This window comes from Anoplolepis gracilipes, chromosome 5 (genome assembly GCF_047496725.1).
Source record: "Anoplolepis gracilipes chromosome 5, ASM4749672v1, whole genome shotgun sequence".
NCBI classification, from domain to species: domain Eukaryota; kingdom Metazoa; phylum Arthropoda; class Insecta; order Hymenoptera; family Formicidae; genus Anoplolepis; species Anoplolepis gracilipes.
The window spans coordinates 7,036,304-7,048,348 of record NC_132974.1 but is presented as its reverse complement, the minus strand read 5'-3'; the positions used below and the strand labels follow the sequence as shown (position 1 = coordinate 7,048,348).

At 39.0% G+C, this 12,045-nt stretch overlaps 1 protein-coding gene across 1 annotated transcript; it reads right to left on the bottom strand.

Annotated features, from left to right (window-relative positions):
- Window positions 1–105: 105 nt before the first annotated feature.
- Window positions 106–9,685, bottom strand: Tkv (serine/threonine receptor kinase thickveins). The gene is made up of 4 exons (XM_072892081.1): window positions 9,477–9,685; window positions 2,385–3,393; window positions 1,975–2,290; window positions 106–1,890 (listed from the first exon to the last, which is right to left on the bottom strand). The coding sequence occupies exons 1-4, from the start codon at window positions 9,568–9,570 to the stop codon at window positions 1,759–1,761; spliced, it is 1,551 nt and encodes a 516-aa protein (XP_072748182.1). The 5' UTR covers window positions 9,571–9,685; the 3' UTR covers window positions 106–1,758.
- Between the last annotated feature and the right edge of the window lie 2,360 nt (window positions 9,686–12,045).

The window sequence follows — 12,045 nt, the reverse complement described above, 5'->3', positions numbered from 1 at the left end:
ACTTTTATAATTTTTAACAATCCAAACTATTCTTTGTTTGATTCTTATCCATACAAATGTAATATAAATTCAAAGGGATATGCGCAAAAAAATTGCCTTCTAAAATAACATTTTCTACATTATATATTGTTATTGCACTATACAATTGTTATTTTTTCACAATTTTTCTTCCTCCAATTACTTTTTCTCTGTACAAAAACATACAAATTCGAAGAGTACATCGGCAGCATTACGAAAACTCAGGATGATCGATAATCAACCAAAGTTTTGGTTTTTAAAAATAGGGATTAATATATATATATGTTGCATTTGTGTACAAGTTAGAAATATAAATTATATATTGTACAGATAATAATACAGGCTTGCGCGCGCATATATATAATAGTATATATAATCTCTATAATTGTCATTATGTGAACTTTTTTATTTAATGCAAATTTAGTGCGCAAAACGTGTATATCAAAGATGATCTTCAATAATAAATATATTCTATGTGAGGTATTTAAAAGAAGGGAAAACAGCATTATGTAGATCGTAAGAATAGTAACGTTTAAAAAGTTCTTATTAGGCATGTTATAAACACATTTCCTACATCCAAGCTAAATAATTCGATGCATTGGTAAAATATTTTACGTAAACATAAACTTATGTCGATCGTCACATGTGTCCAATATATTCACACACTAAATTCGTTTTGTGTGGTTTTGTTAGTCCAAAAACAGTATGATGTATTCCTTTTTTTTTATATATTTTATACTTTGAAAGTACTATTTAATAAATAGTAAACACATTCTAAATACTATTTAGTAAATAGCAGCCTATGTGAATAACATATTTAACAAGCTTTAAAGCATGTATAAAATCATACTTTCGCAATTCTGTAACACGTTTTCTATAAATATAAAAGGAAATTATGCACAAGAGAGATCCCAAATTTTCCACATTCACTTTTATCTTCCATTTCTTTAAAAATATTTTCATATAGCAAAAATGACTTTTCTTCTTTGATAAAATGTAATGCATGAATTTGGAGAAACATATTCTACATGGGTATTATATCTATATATATATATATATACATATCATTCATAGTGAATTCGATTGGACTGCACCAGTGTGTATTGATGCACACAAAGGTTGTTGTACACAAATTTACATTGACATAAGTAATTAAAATAAGTAAAATAATTAATACTATTAAAAACTACTATTATATTGTTTAATGGTAATAATATTTAATAACAATAATAGTAACAATAATAATAATAATTTATACTAATATAATTGTTTTAATGTTTTAATTACTTATGTTTATATATTGTTAATTTGTGTATACAATAACTTTTAATGTACACCAGTAGTGCACTCGTATAGCTAACCGAATTCGCTATCAATTTTTGCAATTAATCATTGGCTGCATTCAACAGAAAAAAAAAAACTATTTTACAACTGTTGTAGAAATGAATTTGAATTTGGTGTATGCTCTTAATCTTACCTAAGTCTAAATCATACATCAATCAGATTCACGAATCTTACAACAGTTCCAAAGTAGCTTCTCTGCTCTGCTGAATGCAGCGAATCATTTCTTTATGTACATATTCATTCATTATTCTCTTTCTTTCTTTTGCATATTTATAAACTTTAATCATCAGTCTTAAGGCTGCAGTCTATCAACAGTTCTATGTACACTAAAGTATATTTACAGGGGTAGAAAGTTGTTTAACTAGAGTCAATTTTTTGTAATCGCGTACGTACGCGCTATACGTACTTGATAGTAAAATTATGGTGTACTTTTGACACTAGTGTCTTTTTAACGCGAAGAGCAGTTAAGCGAACTGGTGGATTCGGGTGCCAACATTCCGACATTATTTTGCCCAACGCATATAAAATCTGTAAGAAAGATAGCAATGTTATTCGATTTGTAAAATCGATGGAAATACATTACAAAGTGACGTGAAAATGTATCTCTCTTACCGGATCATTATCCCATTTGGTCGGAATAAGTGGACGTAATCGTTTCACGCAGACTACCAGGCGCATATCCTCAAAGTCCGGATCGCTTGGTACGACATCGTGATAAGGCAAGGCATAAGGCTCGACGGTAGAGTTTTTACCACCCGTAATACACCTTCTGCACGCTTCCCAAAATACGAGACCGACAGAATACATGTCTGCCATTTTGAACGCATCGAAGGAAGATGTATTTAGAGTTTCGTCCAACACTTCCGGTGCCATGTAGCGTCGCGTACCCACTCGAGGATTTGGCGCAATATCAATCTCTCCGGTTTCACTGCAAAAAAAAAATAAATATCTCATTGTAGCAATTTATCTCATTTAAAATCACATTAATGATAACAAGACTTTAGCATTAAGTGCTTGTGTACCTGATGTAACGAACAGCCAAGCCAAAGTCAGCTATGGCACATTCCCCATTCCTCTTGACTAAAATGTTTCTGCTCTTAATGTCTCTGTGAGCTATCGCAGGTTTTCCCTGTGTACCGAAAATCTCAGTATGCAAGTGCGCGATACCAGAGGCGATTGACAAACAAATCGCTAATAGAGCATTATGATCCAGCACGGTTACTTGTAAGTAATCGTGTAATGAACCTCTTTCGTGATAATCCGTGATCAACAGCATTTGAGTCCAAGAGCCAGTTCCCTTGATATCGGCGGCGATGAAACCCAAGATATTATCGTGTCTCATCAGGACGGTTTGATAAATTTCTGTTTCTCTGAACCAAGACGCTTCTTCTAAAGTGAAGAAAACCTTTACCGCTACTTTTTCGCCGCCTCGCCATCTGGCAAGCCATACCTCGCCGTAACGACCTTTTCCTACGCATTGCGACATGGCTAATTGTTTCGCGATAGTCTGTTGTACCAAGAGCGGTAATCCTGATCCCGATCCACTGCTTTGATCTATAAAATCTTTGAGAGTTCCTTGCGGCGGCACTAGGCACGGATCTACCTCTTTCTTCCAACATCTGTGATACATGATTCCTATCGCTATCATGGCTATCATCAGCATTGCTGACAGGATTACTGCTAGAATAATAATCGGTGCTCCCGTTGTAATACCCATCGAATTGGTAACCACGGTAGGACGCGGCCTGTGGGTTATTTCGGGAAACTGGTCCTTATTACATAGATCCGTGTTGTTACAACATATTATACTCTTCTCTTGTAAGTGAGGAACTTGATTCCCTTTGCATTGCATAAAACCGCCCTCCGCGGGTGGCAAGCAACCAAACGACCACTCAGGCACGAATTCTCCTAATTCAGACTCCCACACTTCCTCCACGGCGCTGAAACATTGTCCTCCGGCTCGTAATTCGCAGGTCCCGTTTTGCCTGTCGTCCGGACAGTGTCCATCGCAGTAACAAACAATCCCCAACACTGCAAAAGAGGAATACAACGTGATATTATTAATTACTGCTCGATCTGAATGAATCAAAACAATATGCATAGATAAAGAAATGCGTAACACCTCTAATATTAATCGCATCTAGTCATTTAAATGTTATTTTTAGATCGTGCGCGATTCTTCTGACATTAAAATTTATTTATAAGCAAGTCACGAGTATGGAAGACGCGGCATGGAAAAGAAGGTAAACAACGCGTTGCGCGAGGTGCGATAAATAACTCAGTAATAATTGATATGAGAGAGGAAAGAGGGATGGTTGGAAAGAGATACACTAGGCGCGCCGAGTTGAACGGATTCGAGAGGTTGTTTGACAAGTCGCGAGATGTGTCGCGTAGGCGAACGACCGTCGTCGCCTCCCACGGAAGAACATATATCGTCATGATGAAAGGAGAGATAAGTAGATAGGTGCGTCGGAAATCGGAGATATTTCGTAAACGTGGTCTCTGCTATACACATTGATATAGAACCATCGATGATTTGATATCTCTTGAATCGTAAATCTCCCGTGTACAAAAGCACCACTAGAATCATATAAATATCTCCTACTTCGCCATTCGAAAAATATCGCGTTAACGGATCATCAATAGAAGAAAATAAGAAAATGATACGAGTGTGGGATAAAAAGAGAAACGATACTGACAATGAGTAAGATACATATAAATCTCATACATATTAACATAAATAGCCTTTGTAGGTCGCACATATATAGTTCCGTTCCTAGTTACATATAGATTACAATGTCTTGTCGTAGTTTTAGCCGTTTCAAAGTGCTTAAACAAATCTATAAAAATATATATATATATATATATTCCGTGACATCTATAGAAAATGATACATGTTCATATACAATAAAAATTAAAAAAAAATAATTGTAACATTTTTTATCGATTAAGTCTTTCGATGTTCTATAGTTAAAGTATCGACAGGATCAAAATGATCTATATATGTTCTATGGGTTAAAATAAATTCTGCAGAGTTCAAATTATCTCAAATTTTAATTACGATCTACATTGATGCAAAGCATCCAAAGTTAGACGTGATTTTGTCTCGAACTAAATTTGACAGATTGCGAAACTGTGGAGGAAAAGGCATCCGCCTCCGCGTTACGGTGGCTGATAACGGCGGTGAATTTGATGCAAACACGGTGTCACGTTTCTAACGAGTATGCGAGCAACGACGACACGACGACGACGACCGTTCTCGCGACAGCATAACAGCCGTAGACACAAAAGGGGAAAGAGGAAGCATTGAAATACACGGAGAGACACGCGCGCGAACCACGGAGGCTGCGCTTATCTTCCGCCCCGCGAAATTACTCCCGCACCGTCTATTTTATGGTGACCGTTTTATTTATAGCCTACGAGTATCTGGATGACGGATCGATTCTTTGCTCGTTCTGCATCCGTAGCACGCGTATCCGCATTTTCCCTTTTGTCTTTTTCCCTCAGTAAAGGCAAAAAATTTAGTTTTTAATTGTAATATTAACCATTAAAAAATGTCGTGTATATTAATTATGTATAACTAAATATTTGATATAATATATTGATTATGAATTGCCATTAAAATTCGGGCAAAAATTTAGATGCAGCAAAATGCCGCGAGATAGTTATAATTTATTAATTTTTTCCTAGTGTTTAAATTCTTTGAAGAAATCTACGTTATACTGACAATGAGACTTGAGAATTTCGTGATAATCTCATTTCTACTTGATGGACCTCGACCAAGTTGTTTGGAGCAAATCGTAACCGTGCTTTTCAAGAGACAAACAAGGCAAACGAACGTAAACAAAGTAAAGCAACGAACTCTCAAGTGTCACGACGTCCGCGACTAACTTATCCTTGCGTATCTGGAAATGAAACGCAAATACTTAAACATGGCAGAAATGTATTTTTCCACGTCAACAACATTGTGTCAACGCGTACGATCACTCAACGGATATTATCCCCGTTCGTGACTCGTGATTAACAACTACAATGTGCGGAAACGCAGACACAAATCTAGAGAAAGAATCACCTAAACGACACTTATAATAAACCGTGATACCAATCTCTGTCTTATCCGACTCCCGTAGGAGAAATAGTGACGGATTTAAAACCTTAAGACCTCTAAACAATAATTACAGAAATTGTGATTCCTTCGGGAGATATCGCAACGTCCATATACTTTTATATTAATTAATTAATTTATATTGAATTATATATTTATCTAAAAACATTATTTTATCTTACTCTCTATTTATTTTTAAATAAATATAAATAATATCTTTTATATTTTACAATAATCTCTTTTCGCGCGGTTATAAAATTAGGGAAGACCATTAGCAAAAGAGAAGCTTTTCAACAGTCACATCTCCGAACGAGAGCTTAGAGTCAGCTTATCAATCCGTCAGTTACTGGTGAGGAAAGCCATAATGAACTGTTTAGAAAACTGTCATGCACACGCGAGAGTGTGCGAATACACGAACGCGCGAATCGGACGGGAGGCGTAACGCGCATATCTGCTTTCGTGCGGCTTTCGCGACGCAATCGGTGCCCGTAATCGCACGAAGGTTTCAATGAATCGCGCGAGGCAACGTGCCAGCTAGTCGCGGACCTTATCAGCGTGGCAAAGAGCAGTATCAGCGATAGCCCATTCCGTACGTCTATGAGTCGCCGAATCCCGAAGTTTGCCGGCGCGGCGCGGCGCGGATTTCATTCTAATAAATGCAACGTAAATACAACTACTCCAATTCCAAGATCCCGATACTTTTTTTTTTTTATCAATAATATCGCGATTGCGACACCGCGGAATCTGTGGGTCGACAGCAAAGGATAAGTAGCGAGTTACACATCTTGTGTGAAACAAAATAATAATAGAATGTTGCTAAAGAGAGGGACCTTTAGAAGGTACCTTTTAATTTATCAATAAGACAATATATAACATTGCTTTGGTAACGCGCCATTTAGTTAATATAAAAAACCCACTTGTGTAAATATTGAAAGATTGAAAGCTAATTTCGATTTGTACAGCAGGATATTGATACGTGCTTACGTCAGATGTGAAAACGATAGTTTTCTCTAGCTCTCTATTACCTTTTTATCTCGCTTTATCGCACTATCAATATTTACCAGTAATAAATACATATCAATAGAAGACGCGCAATTTTAGGGAGTGTATTTCCGCTTGTGCTACAATAAGTGTTAAAGTCTCACCGATAAAATAATTAATGCCGCGATAAAAGTAAGTAGTCTAGTAGTTGAAAAAAATAGTTTTTTTTTTTTTTTATCATACACAGTTTTAGAAATTTTATTACATTTATGTACACTTTATCGCGACGTGATTCTTATTTCAGATCCGCCAAATCGAATAATGTCATCGACTTTTAATCGATGCTGAGAAGCAACGGTTTCGGAGGCCGCGCGTTATCGCGATAGAATGGCATTCCCGCTGCACGCGAATGTGCATAGGAAACTTAATACTCGCGGGCTGCAAATAATATTGTCGAGAAAGGCGGCGCAAACTGGCACAAATCGACTCGCGTAACCGTGATACATCGCGATTATAATTTTCGTGGAAGAACAATCGGTCGCGTAATCCTATATATCCTGTGTCGCTCGTCGTGATTTCGAGTGGGAAATCCCCCGCTGATCGCGAGAGGAGATCGCGCAAATTCCAATGTCCAGCATTATCCACGACGATAAGTTAAATGAAAAACTGAAGGGGGTTCTAATTTTGAGCAAATTTTCAACACCATCCAACACAATCTTTTCCTACAATTACCAATTAAAGTCAACTCAAGTTTGTAAGCGATCATTCGCTTCTTTCTAAGAATCAACTAGGGGGAGTCCATTAAATCTCGGTCAATTTTAATTAACGTTTATGGGAATGGCTCATATAGATGCCAGTCTGTCGCGTTTTCGTTGTCACGGATAAAAATAACGATCGTTTTCGCGTGTTTACAATCTGGACCCATCTCAAATCCGCAGCATCTTTTTTATTTCTAATTTAATTTATCGGAATCATCAATCATCCTTTTCACCGCAACCTACTTTGTTATTCAGATTTCAGATAGTATGTATTATGTTCTTTTTATTTCAACAGAAACCTTCCCAAGTCGCGACATTAAAACTTGATAACAGCCGATAATAACTGTGCTGGAAACGATAATATTAATTAAGAAAAAATTTAATATATTTTCAAATCTATCACAGAGATAGCTTATTTTTATGTCGCATTGATTCGAAATGCATATGCATTACATTGAGAAAGGTCGTTTTTATTAATTATTTATTTTAAACATTGTATATAGGTACGATGTTCTTGCAAGTCTGGCGGAAAAAAACGTACGTCATATGCGAAGGAGAGAAAGGAAAGAGGGGAAAGAAAGAGAGAAACGCATACAAATGAGATGAAGGGGAAAAGGGATCAAGTTCCTCTTCACGTTTTCAACGAGAATACGAAATTACGTTCGGCGTGTATTCGGCGAGAGGGAGACACGCTAAAACGACGTCGACGTCGTTTATAACCCTTTGATGTATTTCGAGTCTTATGCACCCCACCGAAGCAAGGTAAACAATCTCTATTTCCTACCGACAGACAGATTCCTATATTTCGCTTCGCACATATTTAGCTTTAAAAGCGACTGTCTAATCGCAGTTTCGATTACTGAAATATGAAGATACGGTTTGACGTCATGATGTGGCATGCGAATCGAACAGGCGCACTAAAGCGAATCAATTATTACTTTAGAAAGGACACATTGCTCCGAAATAATTGTCTCTTACAAAAAAAAAAAAAAAAAAAAAAAAAAATACAATAATTTTCATATAAAATTATATACATTTTTTTATCTTTATATATATCATTTTAAATTTTAAATAAATCGCACTAAAGTGAACGATTCAACTTTTTTATCATTGCCATCACTGTTGTTGTAACAAACGTCAGTCGAGTGCAATCACTGTGTAGATTGACAAAAAAAAAAAAAAAAAAAAACGATATTAAAAATATTACGATTACATATCGTAATTACTGCAATTTCAAAGGGTTAAAGTCTGGGTGTCACTTTGCTGATATCAAATCGATCGCGCGCAGCGATCGTTTGGTCCAGTATCTCGTATAAACGCTCGAGGTTGAAGTATGATCGAAGATCCGAGAGAGAGAGAGAGAGAGAGAGAGAGAGAGAGAGAGAGAGAAATCTCGTTAGTAAAAAAAACCGAGAAAGAAAAGAAGAGAAAAATGGAAAAAGGTCATGGCAGTGGCGAGAACGGCACCGATTCTCGGCATTGCTGGTATTTCAGTCCGAGTCCGGAGCGGTTAATTTCATCTCTGTCTCTCTCTCTGGTTTTCCTCGTCTCTCCCGCTTTCTCGTCCCTATACACAGGCGTAAAAAAGAACGGTCGCATGCCATCTCAAACGATGTAGAAATTCCTTTGGAAAACTCATCGATCGCGAGACACGTCCGTTACGAGGAAGGAAGAAAGACCCGGGAAAGAGAAGAGGAAGCATCTTGACTTAACGTGTGAAACGAAACTGACAATGAGAAAAACAGGACACCGTACCGAGAGAGATAAAAATCTCACTCGATGGGGTTGCTGTCGCGCTTCGCTAACGATGCTTCTCAAACAAGAGCGCTTCCTCGAAATCGTAAGAGAAAAGCGGGATACGATCGCGAGAGCCCGCCGAGTAATGTGATCTTTTACATCCGCAGATCCGATCGAACACGTCGTGTTTGTCGACCGTCGGTTCAGGCAAGCCAGGAAGAGAAACGAAGGTTGGTGAGAAACGAACGCGTGTCTGCCGACAAGCGGTGGAAAGGAGACGGAGAAGGATCCGGAGGAGACAGATCGTCCAGGTTTACACATCTGCGAGGCAGAAGGCGAACGAGACCGCGACGTGATCGCGTTTCTCGCAAGTAGTCCGCATCCGATCGATGCCGACGGCCCGGCAGCGACGGACGCGTTCCCCGCATCTCGCCGTCGGGAGTATCGTACAAACACATAAGAGAGGTACAACGTAACACACGCGCAAAAGAGCGTACGCGACACATCGCGCACAGACGGCTTCTTGTACTCACCGCCGAGGCATCTCGCGGCGAACACTCCCAAGCCGAGCCAAAACAGGCCATATTTACATCCGCGCCGATCCCTGGAAGCGGAGAGCCCAGCCATTTTCTACACTCGGGAGCACATACTTCACTGTGACGTATAGCGCTCCGCGTCGAGGCGCAAGGCGCAGGCTACCCAGCCTCGGCAGTCTCCGTCGTGGCCGGTTGGTGGGGACGTCGCCCCGGTGGAACGAGGTCTCGGGCATCTTCGGCTCGCTGAAAAGAGTCGATCCAACGATGTAGGAGCGAGCGAGATGGTGACGATGCTGCGACGAGGATCGCCAGGTCTGTATTAAGAATCGAGGGAAAAAGAATTCTCATCTGACAATAAGAGATATTAACTATACGATTAACTATATTATCTAATTGTTAATCTGTGATCGTTGATGCGAATCATTTTTAATGATATATATAAAGTTAACGAACATTTAGATTTTATCATAATATAGGAATAATGTTAATGAACGCAGCGCGCGTATTTTTCTCCATCATTTAACGACGTTTCCCTCGGGCAATAGCATTGTGTAATATCCTAAGATAAGATTTATCTAGCATTATGAACGAACAAAATTTCGTAATATATTAACGCATTGTTGAATGAAATTAAAAATAAATAAATAAAGATAAAGAAGAAGATAATTAAAATCGCTTTTATATAAATAATTTCTATACAAAATCGTTTTATGTAAACAAACAAATTACAACCTGCAGGTACATAATACAATAGATACGATGGCGACAATTGTTTTTGCTCCGAAAGTTTTTATCGCGCTCAAAGCTGATCTTTCCGAAAAAGTCTGAAGATAATTTGTCTAAAAAGTTATCTCTCCAAGAGATCAGATTAGATGAGACTCTGGCTTTAAGACATGTCTTCCACGTAAATATCTGTTATTATTTAGGGCTTGTGCTTACGTGTATGTACACGGTTCGCCGTATTCGAGTACGGGCCTGGCGTCGTCTGTTAGCGGGGAGACGCGCGACGGCGCCCTACGGGCGCCACTGTGCCGCCGTTCGCGGCACCGAGATCCGGAGATCTCTTTTCTTTCTCTCTTTCTCTCGCCCACGTACGAGGATCGCGATATTCTCCGGAACGAGCGAGATGGAGAGGGTCGACTCGAGCAGCGCTCGGCTCCTTGGAAAGGCGCGAATGTCTATGCGCGACGCGTCACCGCGGAATCTAGAACCCGGCTAGAATCTGGAATCTTTTTCTCCGACCCCGCGGGATACACGAGCGAGATCTCTTTCTTTTTCTCTCTCTCTCTCTTTCTCTCTCACTTAGTGGTATTTGCATTACTCTGGTAGGTCTCTCATAGCCGATTCAATTGGATGCATCAACGCGCGGACCGAATTTACTACAAAACTTACATTTGCCAAGATTTTAGATTATCGCGTAAACATTTTACAGCGTCGATGTAACGTGATAGATATTTCAATATTTTGTGATTTGATTTATTTGAATAAGAGATGAAAAGCCGTAACGGAAAAAGTATCTTCAATAAAACATGGTTACTCTTATTTTCAATGAGAAAAAAAAACCAAGATTGAATGAAAGAGAAACCCACATTTTGTTTTCTCTTCTATATATTTTGTTCAATTTCTCCCGACCTTTTCTCTCTTGTAAAGTCTGCATCGATTTTATTTGAAATAGAAAAATGAAATATAAAAAGTGCAAGAACTGGAAGAAAACCATTCTGTATTACAGTGAAGGTCAAAAAGGGTTTGTGATTAAACGCATCAGGGGTGCGCACCACGCTGCGTTTTTAAGTAACGATACAACCTACTACGTCCTTCGGTGCAACACGATCGGCTCAGCTTGGCTCAGCTTGGCTCAGCTTGGCTCAGCTCAACTCGGCTCGACGTGAGAGTATACTCATATCGATATCAGATTACCGGTTAATTGCTGACGGCGCGGCGAGCTCGGCCCCGAAGATTGTTGCACTCCGACAGTATTTCACGCTTCAGGAGGGCGAGACTCGCTCGCTACCGCCTTCCACTTGACGCCTAATTGTAGCACGACTTTAATGAAACATTATTTATATCATCGTGAATCTTGTTAATCTTTCTGCGACCTGCGAAAAAAAAAATATTTTATTTCTATCGACGCAAAAAGATCATCTGTTTGTGTGTTACGTGATAAATTATTTATTACATTAAACCTTTGAAATATTTTACAGCAAATCTTTTCTATCTTTTTAAATCGGTCATTCAGGTAGCGTGTAGATGAAAGAGAACTGCCGTACACAGATGCTGAGTATTATACGGCACGACAAAAGGCGCACTGTTCCCGCAGGAGAATAAAGCTCGTGGCAATTCTTTCGCGCTGCAACAGCTGTCAGATCGGATCGCGGCGAGGAAGGCTATACGTCGGTTAGGTTCGCATCGAGATTAGGTCGTCGTCTCTCGCGCAACACACGATATACACGCATACAGCTTTATTCGCGTATAGCGTAACCTGTTGCGTGTATATCGCTCGAGCGTGAAGTCGCGCGATCCAGATTGAAGCGCGTCCGTCTCGCGCTTAAAAGGCGTCAGTCATTAT

What these genes read in the sequence shown, in the direction of transcription:
- Tkv (XM_072892081.1), bottom strand. Translation starts at nt 9,570, where the DNA reads ATGGCTGGGCTCTCCGCTTCCAGGGATCGGCGCGGATGTAAATATGGC. An exon ending in TTGGCTGTTCGTTACATCAG is followed by an intron (nt 2,291 to 2,384) that starts GTACACAAGCAC and finishes TTTTTTTTGCAG; the next exon opens with TGAAACCGGAGAGATTGATA. An exon ending in CCAAATGGGATAATGATCCG is followed by an intron (nt 1,891 to 1,974) that starts GTAAGAGAGATA and finishes TCTTTCTTACAG; the next exon opens with ATTTTATATGCGTTGGGCAA.